Here is a 27,989-nt window from a genome sequence, read left to right as displayed (position 1 = left end):
ATTGGGGAGCGAGGAGGTAAAGGGGAAAGGTCTGCACCGTGCAGAGCAAAAACGGCCAAAGTGGCCATGTCATGGACCACGGTAGGGAGCTCAGGAACAGGGTCTGAAAAGTAAAAGGGTGACAGCGGCTGAGTTTGATTTAAGATGATGTTAAATACCTCCCCGAAGATGCTGAGCAAGGAGGACACCTGTGCCTCGCGACATATAACCGCCTCCTCCAATGTTCGGAGCTCGGCCTCGGAGTATCCCTGATGTTGAAATGCCATGGCTCTTATGTCTTGCACAGGGAAGGTTCAGGCACCAAACGCATACCGCATCAACACACGTGAAAACTCAACGCCGGTGCGTCCTTTCAAAGCCAGGCGGGCTGACAGCTCCGGAAGCCACGCGAGACTTCAAGACCAATCTACCCCCCCCACCTCCTACCCTACTTCCTCGCATCACGTGCCATGCATGGGCGGTGCGAATCTCCGTGCGATTGAAATTAAGGTGTGATTTGAGTAAGTAGTCGTGCCTTTCCTACGGTGGTACCAACATCAAACGTTGCTACCGCAAGAGCTGTCCGACGTCGAGTTATGTCATTCCTACTCATTAGAAGTCTACTGACGAAGAAAAGCTCTTAAATTTAACAGGAGAATAATCCGAAATAGACATAGAATTGAGACCGAGCTTCACATGATCAGTTCCAAGATAGAAAGGGAAAAGGGACGAATTACTTAACTTTTGTCTGGTCGTAACAGCCATCTTGAAGTGGCCAGTAAAGAAGCTTTTCTGGGTAGCGTGAGTAGAGGAACAGCAAACATTGCCAAAGTTTCAGATCGCTTATGTGTGACATTCTCATAATTTCAGTGTAATTATGAGTGTCATTCAATTACTATCAGTGGCACTTTCGAGAGCAAAATCAAGCGAAGGCGAGAAAAACGTACATTTCAAAAATTACACCCATTTGACCTAACGAGAAACAGTAAGATCTTGAAACTGTTGCAGAGCATCTAAATGGAAGGACCCTAACCTAGTGCCCTTATAAACTGATCATACCGTAAAACAATTGTGTAACTGTGATATTAAACAGTAAACATGTCTTTCAGAGGCAGTACTTTATTAACGTTTTTTGCACATATTCAAACACACGCAATTAAATACAAACAAGTAAACAGGAACAGGGCACCGGAAGACACCACCGCCTTTCTCCGAGGCACAGCAGAAATGCCTCGGAGAAAGGGAGCGTCCTTTTCGGATTCGGGGGCGTGTTTTGCTGTTGTCTCCTCCCTGAGACTTTTCGCAAAAAACACGCCCCCCGATCCGAAAAGGACGGGGCATGATTGGAGTGACGGGACCTCTTCTCCAATGGCTGGCCAGCATTTACTAGGCCAGCCAATGGAGAACAGGGGAGAAGAGGGGCAGGTTCAAGCCCCTCTTCTCCCAAGTCATTATCTCTCGCGAGCGAGACTGCGCAAGCGCAGCCATCGCTAGCCGAGACCTAAAAACAGACTCCAAGGCCATATCAAAGGTTTACTAAAACAGCTATTGAACTACACCGTCCCCATGAACCCGAGGCCCACCTTAGCCCACCCTCTAGGCACCTCACCTCCCCCCACTCCGACTATGATACAGATGCAGGTGTTCTGTACGGCTCTTCGAGTGGTTGGGTGGCCTTGTAGTTTAGGACTGTGCACTTCAATCAACCAGCCTGAGACTTACTCAAAAGCTAGATTAAATAACTGCGTTTCCTCTCCCCTACCTGTCTCAGCAAGGCATCACTAAGTTAGCCAAGATCCCACCGCGCGCGCTTGCACACAGCCCTCCGGTAAGGCCCAAGCTTCACAGAACACAGTCCATAGAAGAAGAAATAAACGAATCTCCGGCTTCAGGGGCTCGCCTCCCCAGTAACCAGCACCATACTATGAATACTTCCGGCATCTTGTCTTCGCCCTTAAGCAGTGACAGCATCCCCGTTACATCATCTCTATTCTTTCCTTTCTTCGCATACACGAGTGTCTGAGCCTGGCCTCGCTCGATTCTCGACGCAAATTTATGTTCAACGATAGTAGTGAACTAAATCTTACCACATCCACAGGGCTTAGTTGTCCATGAAAAACCATTTCATCGCAGCATCACGGCAAACATCGTCAACACACGATCGGAGGAAATCTGGGCCCAAGTCGGGGGTACGTACCCGCGAGTACACGGCGTCCACCCATTATTATCACAGAGTGGACGCTGTCCACCCTGCAAGGACTGTTCCATCTGAAATATGCTTAACGTGTCCGGGTGTCATTTTCAGCCGCGGTCGGTAGTAGGAGTAACTGCAGGGCGGTGACGTGGGGAGGGGGAGGGGCAGGGTGGGGGGTAGTAAACTATGGATTACAGAGGTTTATAGGTAAATTAACATATAAATTAATAAAACGAATTTCGTTGCGTGCACTGCATCGCATTTGGGGATGCAGTGCACGCAACGAAATTCGTTTTATTAATGTATATGTTAACTTACCTGTAATCCACAGTTTACTACCCCCCACCCTGCCCCTCCCCACGTCACCGCCCTGCAGTTACTCCTACTACCGAACGCGGCTGGTCATTTTCAAACACCAGGACACATTCAGTGTCACATCCACGTTGTCTGGTTCCCTTCCGGGCAGGAAAGTGCAGGCGTGGAGGGGGCTTTCGTATTTCAGGCTCCAGCTGTGCCCATAAGAAGAATTTAAGGGCTATGAGGAGACCTCTTTTGTATAATGGATGGGAGCTATCTGGTGCTTCACACCTAATTAATTGCATTGGGGGAAACAAAGGCAAATAGCTTATCACTTTACCAACATTTGAGAGGCATGCTTTTGGCTTTTAGTCCCTGCACAGAAGAGGTAAGCATGTACGGTAAGAATGTCAAACGTGTTGGTCTGTCTCAGTATTTACACAAATAATTTAAATACCACCAGTTTGTTTTATTTCTTTTATAGCGCTACTTATCCCAATGCAGTGTTAAAGCACTTTGTATCACACGTACAAATTATATGACAATTAATCATATACATGTGTATATCAATGTACAGGATATGTTACATAGGAGAGAGTTAGTAGGAGTCACATGTCCTTCATACCTCACTGTGCCATATTAGACGGATTACAATTTACAGATTACAATCCTTTTGTTACTGCAGGGTTCGAGCCCTCCCTGAGCTCGCTGGTCTGTATTGTCCTGCCGCAGTGTGACTGGTAGTGTGTGATGTTTCCTTCACTGAACTGTATTTGCCCTGCCGCAGTGTGACTAGTAGTGTTTGCTTTTGTCACCCTTTGTACTGTACTCTGCCCGTTATTTTTAGCTTGTAGTTTGTAGTTTAGAGCAGCTGTGCCCTCTGTTGTTCACTGTTCTCCTCTGTTTTTCCTGCCCTCGCCGTCGCTGTCCGCTGACCCCGCCCCTCCAACCCACTCCCGCCTCCCAACTGCTCGTCCCTCCCCTGTCCCCTACAAATGCCGACCACTGCAAAGTCGCGCAGCGTGCGCGCCTAAGGCAAGACCTTCCGCGCCTGGACCGCGCCCAGCGCCAGACCCCCGCAACCCCCACAACACGCGACGCCAACACCCTCCATGCACTCAACCCCGGCTGAAACACCACCTGCTTCCAGGCCACCCCGAAACTCACCCACGGACCCTTCACCTGCCGAAACTGCAGCTACACCAGCCGGTGCACACCAGCACGTCCACCCCAACACCGCAGGCCACACCCATCTCAGCTGCATACTACTCAACACCCGCTCAGTCCACAAGCACACCGTCGAACTCTGGGACCTGCTTGACTCCTCCGCCCCAGACACCGCCTTCCCGACGGAGTCCTGGATGAACACCTCCTCGGCACCGGACATAGCCGTAGCCATCCCAGATGGCTACAATCTCAGACGCAGGGACCGAAACAACAACAAACCAGGAGGAGGAATCGCCATCAAGCACAGGAACACCATCAAAATCTCAACCAAAACCAAAGAAGCCCTCAGCATGGCTGAACACCTCCACTTCCAGATCCACGTCTACCACAACACCACCCTCAGAGGAACCCTCGTCTACAGAGCCCCGGGATCCCAACCACAGTCCAGCGAATCCATCGCAGACCTCATCAGCACACACGCCCTCGCCTCCACAGACTACATCCTCCTCGGAGACCTGAATTTCCACCTTGAGAACGCCAACAACAACAACTCCACAACACTGATTGACAACCTCGGACTTTAACAGCTCGTCACGACACCCACCCACTCTGCCGGACACACGCTCGACCCCATCTTCTCTGCCAGCGACCACGTCACCTTCAGCCACACCACCGAACTCCACTGGACCGACCACCACTGCATCCACTTCTCCTTCGAGAAACACACCGCACACAACCAACCTCAACGCATCCCTCACCGCAACAGGAAAAAAGTAACCGAGGACTAGCTCATCACCACACTAGCCCGAGACCCTCCACAGAGCCTTCCGAGACAGACGCAGCAGCCCGCAACTTCACACAATGGCTCGACGACTGCGCCAACACTCTCGCCCCGATCTGAAAACCCTTCAACAGGCGCACAGACACAAGAGCCATCTGATTCAACACCGACCTCCAGAACTCCAAGCACACCTGCAGAAGACTCAAAAAGCAATGGCGCAGTGACCAGACAACAACGCAGCCCTCATAATCGCCAGCCGCAAACACCACCAACTCATCCAATCTGCCAAAAGAACTGTTGTGTGTAGATTTAGATTCCGTATATAGGTTTCCTGATTTATGCCCTTATGTAGGTAGAATTCATATTGCCCTTATTTAGGCATAGAAAATCCAGCCCTTATTTAGGCATTGTCCATGCTAACCAAATACAGGCATGGTCTCCTACATCCGTCCATCCACATCAAAACGAGTTCTTGGAAAACCAGACTATTAAGCCTTCAGGAATTTCCCTTGCTTGGATATTGATTTCTCCAGGAACTCATTTAGTATGCATGAACATCTATTCCTTAGGGGTTCATTCATGACGTTCCGATGCACGACTTTTACGTCAATACAGGCATTCCTAAACACCTTCAAGGTATAAATATACCTGAACTTGCCCTGGCAAACCACGTTTCCGGTACGATCTAGCTCGACTGCCTACTTGCGGTTCGCCACGGCAAGTTCGGAAGGAAATAGAGTTCCAGCCTGACGCACTGAGCAAACGCGGTCATCCTCCTCGCAAAGAATCCAGCTCCAGTGTTTCTGACTCCCCTTGCGGGGTGATAGATATCGAGTCCCGGAAAGAGATTCCAATCTCGCACAGTCTAAGGTATGGAGCAGACTAGAACTTAGAGAAACTTTTGGCATCTCTTGGTAAAACTAAAACTATAGCTATAGCTAGCTATACTTTAGAAAACAGCACTTACTTCTTACCTCGTACTACACCTGGGTTAAGGACACTGAGGTATAACTATTTAGAAGACTCAGATGAGTATCCACATTTTAGCCTGTTTTATTTTTGTATGTATTTTAATTAATTTATGTCATAGCTACGAACCATGACATTGCAGTATTATTTTATCTTACTGCTAACTTTGTACATATTGTACTTCGTAGCCTGTCTTAAGATTGTAGCAGTTCATATCTCTTGCATGAGAAATAAGACTGTTCAATAAACCCATTTTATTGAAATGCCCGTCTCTATTTCTATGCAACTCTGTAGAAACTAAGCATGCACGATTGACTGAGTGAAACTTATCTATTGTTTCCACGGTTCTGAGATTGTTCCGACCCTAAGGGAAACAAAGTTGTCATGTTTATGCGGTTGTCAGAAACTAATCCCTTCTTGTATATTCAAGAAGTTTCTAGTGACCTCTGAGTTAGCTGGCACACACAAGTAATTAAGTTCAATGTACTCGATAGAGACATACTGACCACAGTCCTATGTCAAATCTATAGTGTATATTATTCCAATGCGCAGAGCCTATCAGGGATATAGGAACTACACTACTAAGAACGCATCGGCAACAACGCACACAACAGCAAAGAGCCCTTCAACGTTGTAAGAAAACTAGCCGCCCCCAGCTCCAGCTCCAATGACATACCGCCGTCACAAGAACTCTGCGACTCCCTGGCTACCTTCTTCCACCGCAAGATCGCAGACATCCACAACATCTTCAACACCCAGGCACAGACGACAGACGCCGTCTCCTCCGACTCAACACCCACCAAACTGACCGACCCCCTGCTCTCCTGGAACAACGTCAACGACGAAGACACCATCAAAATCATGAACACCATCCACTCCGGCCTACCGTTCGACCCCTGCCCCACCACATCTTCAACAAGGCAAGTTCCATCATCGCACCCCAACTCCAAAAGATCAACAGATCCTTCGAGACCGCCACCTTCCCAGAGAGCTGGAAACACGCCGAGATCAAGCCCTCCTCAAGAAACCCAAGGCGGACTCAAAGGACCTCAAGAACTTCCGACCCATCTCCCTGCGAAAGTCATCGAGAAGACCGCAAACAGACAACTGACCTACTTCCTGGAGAAGAACAAAGTCCTGGACTCCTCCCAATCCGGCTTCCGCAGCAATAACAGCCCCGAAACCGCCCTCATCGCCGCCACGGACATCAGGACCATACTGAACAAGGGCGAAACAGCAGCCCTCATCCTCCTGGACTTCTCGGCCGCTTTTGACACAGTCTGCCACCACTCCCTGCGCACACGCCTTCACGACGCAGGGATCCGAGACAAAACCCTGGACTGGATCACCTCCTTCCTCACCCGCAGAACCCAGAGAGTCCGCCTCCCCCCGTTCCAATCCGAAGCCACCACGATCACCTGCAGCGTAACCAAAGGATCATCCCTCAGCCCGACCCTCTAACATCTACATGGCACCGCTCACCAACATCGTCCGAGCACACCACCTCAACATCATCTTGTATGCCGACGACACCCAGCTAATCCTCTCCCTCACCAAGGACACGGCCACCGCCAAATCCAACCTCCACGAGGGAATGAAGGCTGTAGCAGACTGGATGAAGATCAGCAGACTGAAACTGAACTCAGACAAGACGGAGGTCCTCATCTTCGGCTCCTCCCCCTCCGCATGGGACGACTCCTGGTGGCCGACCACGCTGGGAGCCGCCCCGACACCCACTAACCACACACGCAATCTGGGGTTCATCCTGGACTCAACGCTCTCTATGAACCAGCAAGTCAACACTGTCTCATCGCCCTGCTTCAACACCCTCCGCATGCTCCGTAAGATCTATAGATGGATCCCCACTGAAACCAGGAGAACGGTCACCCAAGAACTCATCAGCAGCAGGCTGGACTACGGCAACGCCCTCTACGCAGGAACTTCGGCTACACTCCAGAAAAGACTCGAACGCATACAAAACGCATCCGCTCGCCTCATTCTCGTACTCCACAGCCACATCACCACCCACCTAAGAGATCTGCATTGGCTCCTGGTCTACAAAAGAATCATCTTCAAACTCCTTACCCACGCTCACAAAGCACTCCACAACGCCAGTCCAGCATACCTTAACGAACTGTCCTACACCCCAAACCGCCAGCTACGCTCTGCAGACCTCGCCCTCGCCACCTTAGCACGCATCTGCCGAACGACCTCAGGCAGCAGATCTTTCTCCCACCTCGCCGCGAAGACATGGAAAACCCTCCCCGCCCACCTGCGCAGAACACAGGACCTGCTCACCTTCAGGAAACTCCTCAAGACCTGGCTGTTCGACCAGTAGTTGCTGCCCCCTCCCCCCCAACCCCTCAGCACCTTGAGACCCTCACGGGTGAGTAGCGCGCTCTAGAAATGCTGATTGATTGATTTAAAACTCAGACTACAGAAAGCACAGATCTCTCCAGCAAAAGTGTTACCCTCCAAAGTTATCTTACCCTATTACTGTTCCCTGGGATTTATTGGCTACAGAAAGATCTCTGCAGCAGGTGCCTTAACTTCACAAGACATTTTAAAATGCAGACTTTGCGCCAATTAAGCAGAACAGATTTACTGCCATGTTTCTCCTTGTTGCCAATTTCTTTCTATGCATGAAGTAGCATGCATACTGCCTAACTTAGGCCCCCCCCCCCCCGCACCCACACCACACATTTTCTTTTTGGGGGGGGGGGGGGGGGGGGGGGGGAGGCGTGTGCCCTTGTGGAAATCCTTAAATCACTAAAACACAAAAAAGCCAAGCCACAAAACTTAGCAAACTTGGAAAGGGCATTAGGCATCAGGAGCTCAAAAATCGCTACAACACAATGCACAAACATACAATTTGTAGACTTTGTCCCTTCAGTGGTGCTAGAACAACTTTCAGAGAGGAGAGTGATGACATCCTAGTTTACATCCAACTGTAGAATCCAATCACACTCTTTAGTGTCCCTGCAGCACTATTAGAAGCCCCTAGTTTTGGCTCTAGGCTTATGGCAGTAAGCAGCAACATCATTTTGAAAAAAAAAGTTCTGTATGGTCAACAGTTGCACAAAATGTTATTGCTCATAAAATAGAGTTTCCAAATGCTGAATCTTACATTGAACTCTTCTCGGAACATTTTATTGTCATCAGCCATTCGCCTATTAATCTCCTCTTCCAATTTATCAACTGGCAGCGGTGGGTATTTCCTGTTGGTGCTTGGAGATCTGGCAAGCAGTGGCATACTCTGTGGTTCTGTCATATGGGCAAAAAAATTGCATTACACCACAAGTAGTGAAAAATCAACGTCTCTTTGAAGTATAGCAAAACTGAATCGTCACACTAGCAAAGTAACTATCAGTCACCCAGTAACTTTTCCCTACCTTATTTGAGATTACTTTTAATGTATATGTTTGGCGCACGCGCTTACACACAGACCGACACACAAACAGACAGGACCACGTGACTTTTTGGGTTTGTGTTGTAATCTACTTGTGGTTGGATTGTGGAATCCCTGTTGTCTGGGTGATGGAATGTGAATGTTCTGGTGACAGGCATTCAGGCTGAGAGATGCTGTGAAGAGGAGTTGGCTTACGTTGGTGGTTGCGATAATAAAGCCTATCTATGGATCTTAATTTGAGTACTGGCTTTTAATACTGGCGACGAGTTGTGCTTGATTGGGGACAAGCGGCAACCACCAATTCCCCTGCGAACCCGCATGACTGGATGGATTGGATTTTAACGATGAGCCTATCGCTCTGAGATTGTGGAAATCTCACGAAATTTGGACTTGGATTGGTGACTCTTGCTCACCCGGATCTTGGATATTGAGATTCATGGACTTTTGGAAAAAAAAAGACTTTTCCGTCGTGCTCAAGGCTAAAGCAAGATAAAGGTAACCGTTAAGCTTACTTTTAAACGGAATCCTGCACGCGCTGCTCTGCTTGCGAAGAACCGAAGCTGAATGACATCACACGCAGCGCGTCACACGCATCACGTTATCCTACGCGGCGGCCATTTTGCCTTGGGATATGAGTATGGTCTTATGTGGCGGCCATTTTGAATTGGGATATTACGAAGATTGCTCGCAATTCAGTTTTTAGCCTTGCTGTTGATCTCTCGACGATAGCGACGCGTGTTTTTGGACTTTGAAGACTATAGCTACTCGTTCAGGGTGAGGAATTCTTTTGACTTGATTTATTTATTTTTTTTTAAAACAAAAAAAAGGAAGAAGGCAACAAAGTCATTTTTGACATTGCATTTTGGTTTGTTTGGAGACATCGACGATTATTAGCGTCATGGCAACGGCTTCTAGTATGTCACAACCTCCTGCTTTTCTGTCAGAGAAAGGAGAACCCATTCTTCCTTGGAAAAGGTGGAGGAATTTGTTTGATTCATATTTAGTGGCTATTGGGGGGGAGAAATTTTCTGCCACAAGGAAACAAGCTATATTATTACACAATTTAGGAGTTGAAGGCAGGAACACCTACGATAGCATGGACCCCATCATCATTGGAGGTGGCGATGGTGAACCTTCTGATGTTTATGAAATGTCTATGACTATGCTTGAGCGCTATTTTGGTCCACGGATTAATGTTGTTTTAGAACGCCACAGGTTTTTCACCAGGGTTCAAGGTCAAACAGAACGTGTGGGAACTTATATTGCTGCACTAAAAACGTTGGCACGCACGTGCGAGTTTGGGGAGTTGTCTGATTCCCTGGTGAGGGACCAATTAGTCAGATGCACGAACAGTTCAAGGGTACAAGGTAAACTGTTGTCTAAAAATCCATCGTTAACTGAGGCTATTGCGATTGTTGAAGGGGTTGAAAATACTTCCTCTTGGGTGAAGGAGATAAGGAAGAATCGTGATGATAATGACCATGGGGGTACTGAAGGTGTAAAGAAAAACCAAGAAGGTGTCCATTCCATGTTGGAGCGTGATGTTGAGGATGAGTCATTTGAAAGTATTGCCAAAGTGTCTCCAGGGTCAAAAGTTAAAGCGGTTGCAAAAAGCACTCAACCTCGTGTGGTTTTTAAAGATACTCAACAATCTAGTGAACGAGATCCTCGTCTACAGCGTTCCTTTGATCGTGAGAAAAGTAACAGTGACAAACAGAAGATGAGATGTTACAGATGTGGAAGTTTCTCTCATTCATCAAACTTTCCGAATTGTTATGCAAGGGAATGTGTGTGTATGAATTGTGGGGTAAAGGGGCATTATGCTAGAGTTTGCAAGTCGGCCAAAAAGGATCGTAACATGGGAAATTCCTCGGACAACATTCATACAGTGGTCATTTCAAGCATTTCGGAAGATGAGAATAAGGTGGATTCGGACAAGATTATTATGCCATTTTGTAACATCATGGTGAATAGTGATGAATTTACTGTCTTGGCTGACTCGGGGTCTCCTTTCACGCTGATTGGGAATAAGATATGGGATGAGGTAGTTGGATTGGAGAATGTAAAGCTTCAATCTCCAGACATTTCACCTTTCAGTTATGGAGGTGCAAGGGTGGATATTCTTGGATACATAACTGCAAAAATTGTGTTCAAACGAAAAGAAATCATAGGAAAGGTTTATGTGGCTGTGAGAGGTGATAATTTGTTGGGTTGGAGACATCAGCGTGATTTAGGCATAATTCTTAATCCTAGTGCTACCAATCCAAAAGACCAGGTTATGTTGATGGAAGAGTTAGGTATAGGCTCAGTTGGTAAGATATTAGCTGTGGATGGTGTGAGTGTGGAAAGGTATATTGAAGATTATCCGGAAGTATTCACTGATTCTCTGGGTTGTCTGAAAGGGTTTGAGCATCGAATAATCCTGAAGGATTCAGCCAAGCCATGTGTGCATAAGGTACGGAGGGTGCCAAATTTAATGGTTGAACCGTTAAAGCAGGAACTTGAGAGGTTGCTCGAACTAGGTGTGATTGAAGAGATAGAGGCTTCGGAGTGGTTGTCTCCGGTTGTTTTAGCACCCAAGGATGGAGGATTGGCGGTGAGGATGTGTGTTGACTTGCGTGGGTTGAATGAGTGGATTTGGGTGGATCGTCAACCTCTTCCTAATATTTCGGAATGTTTAAGTTTATTGAAGGGGGCTAAAATATTTAGTGTTCTGGATTTATCGTCCGCTTATCATCAGGTGAGACTTCACAAAGATTCCAGACATCTGACGTCCTTTGTCACTCCTTTGGGGGCGTATCGATTTTTGAGGATGCCGTTTGGTTTGGCTTCGGCCGCAGCTTGTTTTCAAAGGATCATGAAAATGGTACTTGGGGATCTTCCCAATGTCTTGTTTTTTCAAGATGATATATTGGTTTATGGGAAGGATGAGGGTGAGCATGAAACTGTGTTAAGATCTGTGTTGGGTAAATTGAGGGTGCGAGGTCTCACTCTTAGGAAGGATAAGTGCCGTATTGGTCTGGAGTCTGTAACCTATCTAGGACATGTCATTTCAGGGAAGGGTATACAGCCCAAGGTGCAGCTTGCTGAGAGTATAATTGGTGCTCCTGCACCTCAGGACAAGGAACAGGTTAGGTCTTTTCTAGGAATGGCTGAATTTTATTCCAAATTTGTAAAAGGGTTTGCTGGAGTGGTAGAGCCGATCAGAGTGCTCTTAAAAAAAGGTTCACGGTTTGTTTGGACAACAGATTGTGAGAAGGCTTTTAATCTGATTAAGTCTGAGATTGGGAAGATGCCAACGCTGGGTCATTTCGACACCAGATTAAAGACGGCTGAGAGATGCTGTGAAGAGGAGTTGGCTTACGTTGGTGGTTGCGATAATAAAGCCTATCTATGGATCTTAATTTGAGTACTGGCTTTTAATAGTTTGCTAATAACGTTTGCACTGTTTGTGATGCTGTACCTTCGCAGCAAGCTGAAAACACGTGTTCTACTTCGGTACTCCCACAGTACAGCGAGGTCAAAACAAGTAATCTGATTGGCTGACTGCAACATGAGGCAACATTTGCGGCTGTCATTTTATGACTCAAGGACTTGGTCCTGGTGTCATAAAAAATTAATAAAAATAAGGAATAAAGGGGCAGGGTAGGGAAACGCTGACCACCTGGCCCTTTTGTGTGTTTGTGGGGGTTGGTGGAGGTGAGGATAGAGGAAAAGGAGGTGCTGTGGGGCACTACATAACCATGGAGGTTGGCCTGCAATGTGTCTTGGCCGCAGGGCCTGACCACAGGCCTGCAGCCAAACCTGCACTTTGCATAGAAAAAGGGCGTGAGCGTCAGGAGGGGGGGGGGGGGGGGGGGGGGGGGGGGTTTGGCAGTCAGCAAGGAGTGGGTGCAGGGCCTGGCTTTAAGCATCAGGGAGGTTAGTTGCCAGTGGTGCAGGTCCTGGCTTTACGCATCAGGGGGGTTAGTTTGAGCACCAGCAACCAACCAGACGCCAGGCCTAGTAAAGTATGATAATAAAATATTACTTTCCATTAATAAACCCTAGAAATTCAGTCCAAAAAAACGAAGGTTAAAGTGATTCTATAGTTGGGTCAAAATGACAGTTAAAACGTTACATTTTGAACTTAAAAAACAGTTATTTACTAGATGCAAGGGTGTCAGTTGTGTGCTCACAGTGCAATTTAGTTTGACACATCAGATTTGAATTAAGATTAAACTCGTTTTGAGAATGTGCACATGGTTACAAAGCATGCTTTTCTCTGATCAAAGATACTGCATATCAGTGAACAAGGTTTTGAATCCGATCCACTTAAAGAATGGGCTTTGAGGAACCACCCAAAAACATTTTTGTTCAGCTCACACCAAAACTACTCATTTTGGAAATACTATTCACAAATCGAGAAATAGAAAAAGAAAAAACATTTTACTAGTAATCCAAGGTAAAGTCAACGTTTTGGGGTACGTGGTTTAGTTTCCATATTTATGTTCTGCCAGAAATACGAACATGCACCTGTCTATGTCTATTACCCAATCCAAGTCACGTTTCCACAATTTCGCCAAGCGGAGGATAATTAAATGAACTCAACTGTAACACAAATATTACACTTGAGCTCAGTTAGAAAAAGAATCACAGGAAAACTTCTAGGGCATTTGTTTTCATAATCTGAAATTAGAATGTTGGAGGGTAAATCAGGTGCTATGTGCTGAAGAGATTCAGTTGTTCTAAGATAAGGCCAAGTTAGGCAAGTTACCAGCAGCTTATGTCGAATAAACTTTCAACCTAGAAAAATCAAACCACATGGCACCACGAGTTTCAATCCATCATGATGACGGGAGGGACATCAACATCCAACTTTCCACTGATCCCATAGTGACCATGGCAACTGCCAACAACACTGTCATTTTAGAAAGAAAAGGTGGACCTACCCGTGTCATCAGCTCGGCCGTTGGACAATCGGAAGGAATTGGAGTGGCTCCCAGCTTGCTTATATTTCTTGAACCTAAATAACGAGACATTATTCTACATTAGCTGCCACAGTTTTGCACTCAAGAGCCCTACTCTGGATCCTTTCAGACAGAGAGCACATGCTAAATTCAACAAGACCCGTCCAGTGACACCACACAAGTAAATTTACAGTCAAATGTACAAACAACCACCACAGTCTCCCAGGTCAGAGGCAGATACTTAACAGATACCTGACCTATGTCCTTCTACATTTCCTTGTTATTCTTCAAGGCAGGAAGGCTGCTGCCCGATGCCCCTCTTGGGATAGGGGTTGAATCCAGATTCCTACAGGAATTTACTTGACAACCAATTATGCAATCATACAGCAGAGCAAATAATATTTAGCAGTCAAATAAGTTGGAAAACCGAGGCTAGTCAAATTAACGTATTTAGTCAGAAATAAAGTAATCACGATCAATACATATTGCCTTAAGATGAAGACCTTGTTTATCGGTTATTGTAACTTAATTTGAGTCCATTTAATATCAATTCTAAATAATTATTTGTAGGAATCCCTCCGCTACATAAGTGTGCCAGCACAGAATGTAAAATAAGAACAGGAGACTCTAAGTTTCCCCTTTGCCCACAGGTACAGAGGACGTATCATGCAAGGCAGAGAGGTCCTCTCAGGAACATTCCATTGCCTCAGATGACCCTACACATTCCAGTACTCATAGAAAGAATTATTTTTGCGGTAATACTGAAGACAAAGGAATCCCCTGGACTTAAGTGCTTAGTGGAGGTTCACATTATACATCAGCATGCTAACAGTACTGCTTATCTGCTCTTTGGATATATTTTACCTGGATCAAGGGTCTCGTCACATAACGTATTGGAATCAAATGTCGTGCTAGGAGGAGGTCGTGAAAAACAGAGGACACCCCCTTACTCGTCCACCTGTCTAGAACACCACACAAGGACAAAATCAAGAGCTAGAGCTGGGTCTCTGCCATGGCATGGCCCTAAGAGTCATCAAGCTCACATACCGGTTTATACATTGGGAGAGGCTAGCTAACCTCATTTTCTAGATTTCTTCCACTTTCCATGATATTACCTTTCAATATGCCATGACACTAATGACTGCCCATGAAGGACCCCAAATTGTACTATCCCAGCATGTCCATAGATACTCCCTATAAACTACTACGAGTAGCCAGCACCCCTTAAATACCAAAAGTAAAACACTGATCTCTGAAAGGGAACAGGTTACCTCGACCTCAGCAACCATACCCAACCCTACACACCACTCCTGCGTGTCCTTTCGAGACATGGTGTACCTTTGTGGACTGCACATGCTCCTATTATATATATATATATATATAAACATTTAATCAAGACGCTGAGACGATAGCAGACACTGCTCTTCATGAACCCTTGCCCATCACATATTCCTGAGGAGGAAGGAATATGAGCAGCTCCAGAGACTGAATAAGGAAACACTAGCGATAGCAGGCAAAGCCATAAAAACACAGCCTCTCACCTCGACTAGACACCAAGTCACAAACAATGCCTAACAGTCTATGTTAATTCAGTATTTGTGACATATTTGACTACCAGGTACTGCACTCTGGCTCAACCAAAGTAAATATCTGTCCTGGACCTTGAGAGATTCCAACCAGCCCTGCCCCGAACTAATGACTCTACTGGGTGAAAGGTAAGAGAATCATAGATCTGCCCCTTGTCAGAAACAAGGAACACGTCTCCTCAAACCCTAACAAATAGAACTTGTGGGGACAATAACTCCCTTCATGGTCCATCCCCTGGAAATTGGAGCTCTTCCGAGAGAGTTGCAAAACTAAGAAAGATTGGGCACTAGGATGCCTGCCAAAAACACTTTTATAAGAAAGGAAGTAAAGATAGCAGATAGGCACACAAATGCACAGTATACCTATTCGCATTCCACAAATGACCTCTTTTAATTGTCATTTGTGGAATGCTCATTGCTCTCGCTTTCTCCCTCCTATATGTAATCTCATGTTGCTGTTTATTCTCTCCGATCATCAGCGGTTATGACGAATATGAAGCAATACTTTGCAAATACAGTGCATTCCATCTGTACATTACAAGATCAAAAGAACTTTTAGTAAACATATCTGCACTATCTCACCATTTACCTTGTGTGTTTTACACTTTCAGCTGGTAGCACAATGTACATAAGTACACATGCGAAGAACAGTTCTTACAGCACAAGTTTAATAAATAAGAAATTGAATTATATTGATCAAGGTGCTCTAAAAAGTGACTGGGAGCGAGTGTGTGAAAAGTTTCAGCGCTCCGTCCATCATCTCCTTGAGTTTGCTTTGTTCGCCCTAAAAGGGCATGGTATGCCCAGACATGGGTCCCTTGCTCACTTTGTCACTGGATTCAAGCTAGCCTGGCTGATGAGGGGTGTTACCCTGAAACCAGTCCCAGGATGCTTGTTTCCGGTCCAGGGAGGACCTGGCCTGGCAGTTCAGGCTGGACTGTTTCCATAAGGCACAGGGTCAAGACTGATTTGCATATAGATGGGTCTAAACTGGGGTGGCGAAGTGAGCTAAAGAACAATGATGGATTCAACCCAGATCTGTGACTGGGGGTGAGTGTCTGAAAAGTTTCAGCACTCCGTCCATCATCTCCTTGTGTTTGCTAAAAAGGAAAAAAGCAGCTTAATTAATGTTCTCCCTTTTATACTGCCCATGGTACCAAAACCTCTATGTTTTGAAGGAGCAGCCGGCCACCAGGACAGACTAATCAGAAGTGCACGCTGCACATAAAGAGTCAATGACAATCCCTCTACTTCCTTACAATTGGTAAATGTCCTAGTTAGTCAATTCTTCCCACAGCCATACTGATCAAGTACTACAATGCCAATGCTGGTGGATGTTGTACAAAAGTTACTACCATAACACATCCATTAATGACTCTTTATTTCCAACACATCAAACTAATTTAAGAAATGCAAAGGAAAATACCAGCATTGGTATAGAAGATAGATGAGACGGAATGAGGTAGAGTATAGTGGTGAATAGCAAGAGAGCAAATAGCATTACTGTCAGAACACCAGCACTGCAACAAACAAAAAGGATTTATAAAGCACAACAGACCCTCCCCGAAGAGTGTCCCGGCGCTGAGACTATGGGGCAGTGACTGAAACCAGGTCAAAGAGTCAAGTCTTCAACTCTGTCTTAAATGCCAATTCAGACACTTCAAGACACAGCTCAAGAAGTAGTCCGTTACAGGCATTAGGCGCCAGAATAGAGAGCAACTGCCTTTCCTTCAGCAATCAATCCTTGGCACCACCACCACGGCAAACAGAAAGGAGCAAAGCTCCCTCATAGGAGAGTAAATCTGTACTCCAGATTCGAGATATATAGGGCCTACGTGACATAAGGCCCTATGGGTCAAGGCGAGCACCTTAAACAGGATCAGTTTCTTGACAGGGAGCCAATGAAGAGAATGTAAATAAGGAGAGACTGCAGTTTTAAAAGGGAGCTTGAGAAGGTGTGCAACAGCGTTTCGGACTACCTGAAGCCTTTTAATAATCAGGTAGGCTGGCAGGCCTAGGTAGAGAGCATTGGCGTAATCAAATCTAGAAATCATTAAGGCCTGAACCACCGTTTTCCAGGCAGGTAAGAGATGAAAATGGCAAAATAATTTAGAGAAAGGAGAAGCCCAAAACAGGTCCCCACCAGGGACTAACTCTAATCTGTTCTTTACGAAGACCATAATATGTAGCAGTCAGCAGCAAATTGTAACTTATACCTCTTAAATTCATATAAGGCACATTGATTATGAGAAATGTATATCACTAATACTCTACAGCCAAAAAAAAAAACTTCAACAAATCAACAGACATGGAATAACTCACAAGATCTGTCAAACGTTGCAGGTCATTCGGAGGACTTTAATGTAGTCCACCACTGCAGGTCCTAAATATCTATACAATCTGACTGCTGCTTTACATCTCACAGAGACACTTGGAAATGGATCATATTAAAATGCCCATTCCCAACATATATCTGCACTTCACTTTCTCTCAAACCATACCAGCTCAGGACCACAACTATACAAAAAATCTCAGATTGGAAAACCCAGTGCAATAACAGCGGGATTTATCGGGCCACGCTGTCGACGATGGTCAATTACTACCACTGAACTTCATACCGTAACAAGATTTGAATAAGATTACTTGTTTGAAAAATACACGTGCAAAATTAATGGATATTAAATAGATGAAACTCCTCTAAGAATACTAGTACACTTAATATTTTGATTCATGCGGTGCCTTCGAACGTTTTAATGAGGAGATTCACCTTAAAATTACTTGAGCCCTGATGACGTCTTTTTAAGACGAAACGCGTTGGCTGAATTAAATATTGCAACAAAGAGTGATCTGATTTATGCAAGAAAGCTGCAAGTCTTTAATTTAAAAAAAATCAAATGAATTTATGAAGAAAACTTGACTTGAATTACAATAAAGAAGATTGGATCTGAATCATGAACTATCTGCCTAATGACTTCTTTTCGTTTTGAGGATTCAATTCTAATATTGATATTATTGTCATTTAATTGTGATGTTCCTTCTCCTTGATTGAGTATTAGTTAGTGTGGTTGTTTAGCGGTAAAACCACGAGAAGTGAGCAAAAACTACACATTTTTCTTTATTACTGAATTTTTTTGATGTATGTAAAAGCCTAGTGCGCTAGTGCTTGAAGCCCTACCGCTTGAGTTCTGTTGTCAGTGCAATAACCAGATCAGCACACTTTCATAAGAAATACCATAAAAGGACCTGCAGAGCGATTCAAAGCTACCACCATACAGAACACCATAATTCTGCCCATCTGTGTCGCACACCTCATCATCCACCACACTGCTATACACTGTAAACAATTATACAATATCACCACCTTGGTAGTGATCACGCACAACATGGAAACGCATCCCACATAAGAACAAACCAAAGACTACATCCTTTCAACCACATACCCTACACGATGTAGCTTGCTACCCATGTAGGCAAGCGATTCAGCACCCCAAATAGGAGTTGTAAGGGCTTTATAATTGTTGTATTACAATATTGTAAAGGCAGCCGTCAGTCAGGCATCTCTCACAGATGTCCCTCGATTACAGGTGCATTTCACTTTATTCATAATTAATATTTTGTAGGAATCCTTCCCCTACATAGGTGTGCCTAGTGTGATGTAACACGAAGGCTTTGGAAGAAATGAATCAAGAGGGGTAAAACCACGACCCTTAAAGGGTGAACCATGACCTTTAAAGAGTGGAAACTGAAAACCATTTACAGTGAACTTATGTTTCCAAGAGTCAGATCTAGATATCAGCCCTTGAAAACCACATGCTGTAAACAGAGTTGGAAGACTGTGAGCAGTAAGACCTCTAATATACTTTCCAGGCACTGGGATTCGGCCACCTGCCTCCTCAGTTCCCTTCCCTGAATTCTCAGTTTCCTTTCCCGAACATCAGTCATGCGCCAATCAATTGTGGAAATTGAACCAAGAGACAAGTGCACCTTCAGGAATGGGTGCCATGAGGAATCCCACTAGCCAGATAAATAGGCTCTTTGATGTATCTACTGAAAGATTAAGTTAATTTGTGTGCTTTCAGGCCTACATGCTTACAATAACATAAGGGTAATTTGCACAAACATGCTCTTGCGCAGCTGGTCTCGAACGTCTAACTCCAATTAATCGATTCGTATTTTAGATGACTTTAAGCACATGAAGACTATTCGGTGGTGGGCACGGTGGAGAGTAGCAAGTCTCAGAGACAAACATCAAACTTTTCTGAAAGAGGTGAGCAATAGAAAAAGACTTGGCAAGTTTAGGTGCCATTTGATGACAAGCGCTGAACACTGAAGTCAATGTATAATTACGGGATTTAGTGATTAAGCAAAGGGTTGAAGGATTGCAGGCGCTGAACCGCAGTAAACGGACATTTCTAGATAGAAAAACAGAAATTTTACAGTTGGGGAGGGGCAGAGAATGTAAATGAGAAACTGTTAAGAGGCTAAACGTTTTTTGATGCAAACAATACTGTTTCCTAAAACCACTTCCTGGTGAGGTTAGGTGGAACCAGGCTCAGATCAAAACAGGATGTGGGTTATCCACACTAGGGTTTCGCTTTTATAAGCCAGTCAAGCCATCAAAAGACCGAGGCACCTGGAGTGCAGGACGGCTACATGAATTTCTTAGGTAACAAATAGGACACCACCCAGTGGCTAGGACTTAGAATCCCTATATGTAATTTGGTACCCAACAATCAACCTTCTTATGGAATTTGTATAGCCAGGGATCTACCATTACATCACAGGCAGAACAGGATTCACAGGTAAGTTTTGCTATATTTACGCTGAGTCATTCAAGTGCTGGTAGGTCTGTGAAAACTGTATGTAACAGTTTACAAAAATATTTAAAATGCACATATATGTAATTCCATACTAATATATACATGTGTATAAAAATATATTTATCTATATACATATCTACCCACCTAAATATATATATATATATATATATATATATATAAAAAATTATCTTTGCACATTTCTCTTTCCATCTCCAACTCTCTCTCCACCTTTCTCCCTCCCCAGTCTCACATATATATATATACACACACACAAATATATATATTTGCGAAAAAAACAGAGGTTAGATTGACGTTAGCCAGTCCATGTGCACTGAAATGGCGGCGGTCACATTTCTCCTCATGTTGCAGCCAGCCAATCACAGTACGAGCTCCCATGGGGCTTGCAGGAACCTTTTGCTCCTGCGAGAATATGATGGCCGACAGGGGGGAAAAAAGCCCCCTCAGCCAATCAGATTAATCTATTATTTGAAGTTGCATGCCCGCAAGACTCCCGCAACAGTCTCACGAAACCAAACCTACAGATATACATAAAGTTTAACCCTACCTTCCCAAAAACTACTGAACTGATTTGCACCAAATTATGAAACGCATACTTTCTAGGTAAAGATCTAGGTTTCTACCACATTTGGTGTAGTTCCGTACAGCAGTTTGGGCTGCAGCACTGGTGAAAAATCCCTAAGAAAACTGTTTTGGGACACCGCCCCCTTTCTTTTTTCCCTTGGTCCCCACTTGACGGATCACCCAGAAACTTTCAAGAAAGGAGTGGAGGTGATGACTTTTTTTGGAAAGTTCCATGAAGATTCATTGGAAGGTGCCAAAGTCATTAGCAAACAAGAAAAAAATGCTCTTGCAATGGTAACTAGGTTCAAACTAGAACTACATAATGTTGACCTAAAAGTTAAAGTGACATTATAGTTGGGTATGGTGATAAGACCTAAACTTATGTTTAGAATGAACCCCCAGAAATTCACACAAAAAAACAAAAGTTAAAGTGATATTATCGTGAGGTGTTGAAATAAGATAAAAACTAAAGTTTAAAACAACAAATTGTTGAAATGCATCAGTTCTAGTTTATTGGGCTAACTATAACTTGTGCTCCCACTATGCACTGCTTAGGGCCTCACATATTACATCCCTCATGACATATTGATGACATCACAAATTGGTTACGTCGCTAATGACACAAGCATAACCCAGGCATCTACAGCAAGGCTGTTGTATATACATACACATGTGGGTCCATAGCATGGGAAAAGCATAAGCCCTGGAGTTAGGTGTGATGGTGCATGTTGTAAGTTATATGGTACATCGTTTGCTGAGTGTGCTAATATTACTCCATGTTAAACAAGGTAAAGGCTGAGTGTGCCTGATGTGGGTTTGCAGAGGTATAGTTGAAAGTAGGTTGAGGTTTAAGTCACAGCCTGTTACACAAAACTGTGAGAAAGGACAAAGCTTCTAATGACAATAGATTATCCACCAGTGGACATCTGGGCATATGACCATGTTAAGAGTTGGCTATACACAAATTCTATATATTGAGAACATTCATAAAGTGTGGATATTACTTGCTTCAGATTTTGAGGCACTGCAGATTGTTAATAAAGTAGAATGTAAGGGTGTTCCACTTAAAGGTAGTTTAGGTCTTATTTCAACACCTAACTATATTGCCACTTTAATATATATATATTCCTGTAAGTTGGCTCCAAATACAGCATGCTTCCATGCTTGGTGCAGGCGTTCAGGGCGGAACCATGCCCTGCAATTATCTCACCAAAACGTTGTATGCCGCACTCCAGGGGTTAAGTATCACAGCAGTGTTCATTTAGTGGCCATCCATTGGCACAAGGCAACCACCAATGTGTTTCGACTGCAAAGAAAGGAATATGCTACTTACCAGTATGCATCTGTTCTTTGCATGTAGAGCTGCAGATCTACACACTTTTGCATAGATCGCCATCTGGTGTTGGGCCCGGATGTTTGCAGTTTGTTTCTCCTCTTGGAAAGTCTTTGGAAGTCACGAGGTCGGTGACTCCTCCTTTGGATCGTATTGCGCATGGGCTTCGGCTCCATCCTCAGATTGTTTTTCGCCAACAGGGAAAGATGGAGCGTAGTAACAACAGTGAAGAAACCCATGTGTGTTGTATCTAAATAAGATAAACTGGAACAGATACAGGTAGCCGGGGAGGCGGGTGGGCGTGTGTAGATCTGCAGCTCTACATGCCAAGAACAGATGCATACTGGTAAGTAGCATATTCCGTTCGAGGCATATGAGCTGCAGATTACACACTTTTGCTTAGACTATATAGCAGTTCCCAACCTTAGCGGCAACCACCGGTATCTGTTGCTGTGATTTGCAATAGTGTTTTTAGTACAGCCTGGCCCACACTAGCTTGTTGCTTGATTTGCACATCTACATAATAGTGTTTAGTGAAAGTGTGCGGTGTTGACCATGTAGCTGCTTTGCAGATATCATCTAGTGGGATGTTGCCTAGAAAAGCCATGGAAGCCCCTATCTTCTGTGTAGAATGGGCTTTAGGGGGAACGGAAAGCGTTCGTTTTGCTTTGTGGTAGCAAATCTGGATTTATTTTATAATCCACCTAGCTATCCCTGATTTTGTTTGGTCTTTCTGAAAGGTTGTGTTCTTTGGATATAGTAAAGTAAGGCTCGTTTGACATCTAGCGTGTGCAGAGCCCCCTCTGCAACGGTCTGAGGTTGCGAGAAAAATACTGGTAATTCTACAGATTGGTTTAAGTGAAAAGGGGAAATGACTTTAGGTAGGAATTTTGGGTTGGTACGGAGAACAACCTTGTTCTGGTGCATTTGGAGAAAAGGTTCTTGTATGGTAAGTGCTTGTATCTCACTGACCCTTCTAAGGGAAGTGATGGCTACAAGGAAAGCTGTTTTCCATGTGAGGAATTGAAGTTCGCATTTATGCAAAGGTTCGAAGGGAGGCCCCATCAGCCTTGTGAGCAGGATATTTAAGTTCCACAAAGGTGAGGGTGGTACTCTGGGGGAGGGGGGGAATTATTTTTTTGAGGCCTTCCATAAAGGCTTTAATGGCAGGTACTCTGAAAAGTGATAGGTGCTGCCTGTTTTGTAAGTAAGCTGCAATTGCTGCAAGGTGTAGCCGAATGGAGGTATAGGCTAGATTTCACCTTTGTAGGTGAAGTAGCATATGATGTGTTGTATAGACACGTCTAGAGGATTGATTGTGTTGTTATGGCAATAAATAACAAATCTTTTCCACTTGGCAGCGTAGCAGGCTCTAGCGGTAGGGCGTCTAGCTTCTTTGATGATGTTCATACAATCAAGGGGAAGGTTTAGGTACCCGAATTCTAGGATTTCAGGAGCCAGATCGCAAGGTTGAGCTGCGCTGGGTCCGGGTGCCTGATCTCTCCATGGTTCTGTGTTAGGAGGCATGGTGAGAGGTGTAGCTTTTGGTGTGGTACTACCGAGAGTTCCAGCAGCGTGGTGTACCACGGTTGTCTGGCCCACGTTGGAGCTACTAGGATCAGTGTGAGGGAGTGCTGTCGTAGCTTTCGCACCACTCATGGAATGAGTGGGAGAGGCGGAAAAGCGTAAGAAAATTTGCCTGACCAGTTCATCCATATCGCATTTCCTTTGGACAATGGGTGTAGGTATCTGGCGGCGAAGCTTGGGCATTTTGTGTTTTCGTGGGTGGCGAAGAAGTCTATCTGTGGATGCCCCCACATTTGAAAGAACGGATGAAGATCCTGTGGGTGAAGTTCCCACTCGTGGATCTGTTGTGTCTGTCTGCTGAGCAAATCCGCCACGGTGTTTTGGACTCCTGGGGCATGTTGAGCTAGGAGAAAGATTTTGTGGGGAATTGCCCATCTCCATATGCTCTGTGCTAATTGAGAGAGCTGTGGAGAGTGTGTGCCGTTTTGTTTATGAATATAATACATGGCCGTCATGTTGTCTGTGCGAATGAGGACTGCCTTGCCTGAAATCCGTGGTTGAAAGGATTTCAGGGCTAGAAAGATAGCGAGTAACTCCAGATGGTTGATATGGAGTAACTTGTGTTGCGGCGTCCATGTGCCCTGCACTGTGAGGTGTAATAGATGAGCTCCCCAGCCGGAGAGCGATGCGTCCGTTGTTAGTATTATTTGGGTAACCGGGTCCAGGAACGGTCGACCTTTGGAAAGGTTTGTGGTGTTCCACCACTGCAGAGAGCGATGGGTGCGACCGTCTACCAACACCAGATCTGTCAGTTGACCCTGGGCCTGGTTCCATTGGCGAGCTAAGCACTCTTGGAGTGGACGCATCTGGAGTCTTGCGTGAGGCACTATAAAAATGCAAGAGGCCATCATCCCTATCAGTTGCATAAACACTTGTGCTGGAAGGGAGTGTTGAAGTACGAATTTTTGTCGTAAAGCCTGAATGCTTGCAATCCTGGCCGGATTGGGGTAGGCTATTGCTTTTGAGGTGTCTACGGTGGCACCGAGGTATTGTTTTATGTGGGATGGTGTTAGCTGGGACTTTTGGTGGTTCACCGTGAAGCCTAGTTGGTGAAGTAGTTGGATTGTGGTGGCGGTGTGGTGTACACATTGGTTGTATGAAGTGGCTTTTATCAGCCAATCGTCTAAGTATGGGAAGACGTTAATGTGCCATCTCCTGAGGTGTGCCGCCACCACTGCTAGGCACTTGGTGAATATCCGTGGTGCTGTTGTGACTCCGAATGGGAGCACTTAGATTTGTTGTGGACGGACAACACTACCAATTCAGAGGTATTTTCTGTGAGCATGGTGCACTGGAATGTGGAAGTATGCGTCTTTCAAGTTCAGTGTGGTGAGAAAGTCGTTCTGGAAGAGGAGCGGAAGTACCTGCTGAAACGTTACCATGTGAAAATGGTCTGAGTGTATGTATGTGTTTAGGGGCCGGAGATCTAGAATAGGTCGTAGAGTCTCATCCCTTTTTGGTATTAGAAAATCTAGGGAGTAAACCCCCAAATTTTGTTGATTGACAGGAACGTGTTCTATTGCCTGTTTTTGTAGGCGGGAGATTACCTCCTGCTTTAGCAATGTGGAATGTTCTTGTGACATTGGGCGTTGCCTGGGTGGAATGTTTGGGGGGTAGATGTTAATTCCAGGCAGTATCCTGACTGAATTATTTGGGTCACCCATTTGTCTGAGGTGATGGTATTCCAGATATGAAGTAAATTTGTGAGTCTGCCCCCGACTGGAGTGGAATGGTCTGGAGGGAGTGGGGGTGGGGGGGGGTGGGGGGGGTCGTCATTGGGTAGTAGGTGTGGCAGAACGGGCGTGGTTTGTTTTGCCTCTGCCCTTGTTGTTGTTAACCCTGTAGCCGCCTCTTTGGTAACCTTTTGTAAAGGTGGTCTGAGTAGGGGACTTGTACGATGTGAACGCTGTGTCTGAGAAGTAGCCTCTGGATGCACTCCGAAAGGATGAGCGGTGAAAGGAGCGTCTGGGTTTGTGAGACTGTAAGGCCCCCAAGGATTTTGCTGTATCCGTGTCCTTTTTCATCTTTTCTAAGGTCTCATCCATCTTTGGTCCGAATAGATGTTCCTGGTCAAAGGGATGGTTAAGGATAGAGGCTTGTACTTCTGGTTTAAACCCAGACACTCTTAACCAAGCATGACGACGGAGAAGGACGCTGGTGTTAATGGCCCTGGAGGCTGTGTCTGCTGCGTCTAGGGCACAACGTATAGAGGTGTTTGTGATTGTCTTACCCTCTTGAATCAACTCGTTAGCTGTACTTTTATATTTTTCAGGGAGATGTTGCATTATGCTCTGTAATTCGTCATAATGCGCCCTGTCATATCTGGCCAGCAGTGCCTGAGTGTTTGCTATACGCCATATATTGGCGGCCTGGGATGCTGTGCGTTTGCCTGAAGCATCTAATAATTTTGATTCCTTGTCAGGTGGTGGTGCATTACCTGACGCTTGTGAGTTTGCCCTTTTACATGCCGTAGAGACCACTAAGGAATCTAGTGGCGCTGGTCCTCTGATGTAAGAGATCTGAGGGAGCAGGTTTGTACTTCTTCTCGATACATGGGTTAAGGACGCTGGCTCTCACTGGGTCTTTAAAAACTTCTGCCGCATGCTTTACCACCCCTTTGAGCATGGGCAGTATGGAGATGGACCTCTGTGTAGTATCAAATGTGTCTTGGAGGAAATCTTCCTCCACAGGATCATTATGCATGTCCACCCCATGATAATGTGCTGCTCGTTGCAGAAGATGGTTAATCCCTAGTGAATCTTCAGGTGGAGATGGTCTAGAGGGATAAATATAGTCTTGTGGGACGTTGGGAATATCTGGCACATGGTAATCGTCCCATGGGTCTGGAGATCCTTTAGGGGTGGGGTCTTGTGGCACATCCCCTGTATCATAATATGGGTCCCCATGATCATCATCGTCTGAAAATGGAGTAGGAGAACGATGAGGTGGGGGTGGAGGTGGGGAAGGAGGAGGAGGTGGAGGAGGGGGAAGGTATTCTGAATGGAGAGGTAGCAGAGTCGTTCCTCTTTGGAGGTGGAGGCGGAGCAGGCTTCTCCAAATGTCTCTTTTTAGTAGAGAGCGTCAAATGTCCAGTTTTTGGATCCTTGGTAAGAGTCCTTTGCAAGGGATCCGGTGTAAATAAATAACTCTGGTGGGGTAATTTGGTCCGTCGGCGTCGAAGGCGTCAGGCTGATGATTTTTTAGGTTTTTCCGTGCCGGTTTGTTTAGAACCCGGCTTGGGACCCTCCGGTCTCTTGGTCGGCGCCGAGATGTGCTTCGGCTTGGAAGTGTCGGTGCCGGTGGCCTTGTGTGGTTTGGTCGGCACCGAAAGTGGCGTCGGTGCCGAAGAGCTGGGTTTCGACACCAAGGGCTTAGGTGCTGAGCTCGGTGTCGAGGTGGAGGCCATCTTCTTTTTCGGCACCGCTGGCAGGTTGGCTCGAGCCCGAGCCACCGGAAGGCTTACTTGGCTTCTTCACCGGGCCCGAAGGTGGGGTGTGTGAAGCAGTGTCTCTGGTCTTGCCTAGGCCCGGAGGCGAAGGCGTGACCGAAGCCTTTTTGGGTGTCGGCGCGAGTTTGGGAGGGGGTAGATTGGTACTCACGACCCTCTGCGCCGGGGTGATGTCCTCCACATCTGACTCGTCGGCCTCGGAAGCGCGGACGAGGTCCTCTTCGGTACGATGATGTTCCAGATCGTCGATGTCGTCTCCGAAGATGTCGACTGGAATGGACGTCGAGGAGTGTGCCATGTTCCTTCTGGCTCTTCGGTCCAGATTAGTCTTTTTGGATCGGAAAGACTTACAGGCCGGACAGTCTCGAGCCTCGTGTTCCGGGGAGAGGCAAAGGTTGCATACCTCATGAAGATCGGTGTGGGGAAATTTGGACCCACATTGAGGGCACTTTTTGAATGGAGTTCTTTCCATGAGCCGGGACCGGAGCCTGGGTAGGCCCGAAGGCCGCCGTCGACGACTGGAACCGAAGGTTTGTGTCGATGAGAAAGCGCGTTAATTGAAGAGATCGTGATCGAAACAATACAGCGATTAGGGTGAGGATTGCGCGTCTATCGTCGAACTGGAAGCTGTTCGGAACCGGAGCGCGAAGATCACATCCGAGCCAGATGGCGGAAAAAAACAATCTGAGGATGGAGCCGAAGCCCATGCGCAATACGATCCAAAGGAGGAGTAACCGACCTCGTGACTTCCAAAGACTTTCCAAGAGGAAAAACAAACCGCAAACATCCGGGCCCAACACCAGATGGCGATCTATGCAAAAGTGTTTAATCTGCAGCTCTTATGCCACGAATATTATATATATATATATATATATATATATATATATA

At 45.7% G+C, this 27,989-nt stretch overlaps 1 protein-coding gene across 3 annotated transcripts in view; it reads right to left on the bottom strand.

Moving 5' to 3' along the window:
- PTPRA (protein tyrosine phosphatase receptor type A) overlaps positions 1-27,989 on the bottom strand; it is a 991,956-nt gene that overhangs the window by 369,209 nt on the left and 594,758 nt on the right. For all 3 annotated transcript variants that reach the window (XM_085642677.1, XM_085642678.1, XM_085642679.1), the window contains 2 exons: positions 13,728-13,801; positions 8,515-8,651 (listed from right to left, as the gene is read on the bottom strand). In XM_085642677.1, coding sequence (XP_085498803.1) covers positions 8,515-8,651; positions 13,728-13,801 — 211 coding nt within the window. The remainder of the gene's footprint in view (positions 1-8,514; positions 8,652-13,727; positions 13,802-27,989) is intronic.

This window comes from Triturus cristatus, chromosome 2_2 (genome assembly GCF_964204655.1).
Source record: "Triturus cristatus chromosome 2_2, aTriCri1.1, whole genome shotgun sequence".
NCBI lineage: Eukaryota > Metazoa > Chordata > Amphibia > Caudata > Salamandridae > Triturus > Triturus cristatus.
This window is presented reverse-complemented; position numbering and strand designations above follow the sequence as displayed.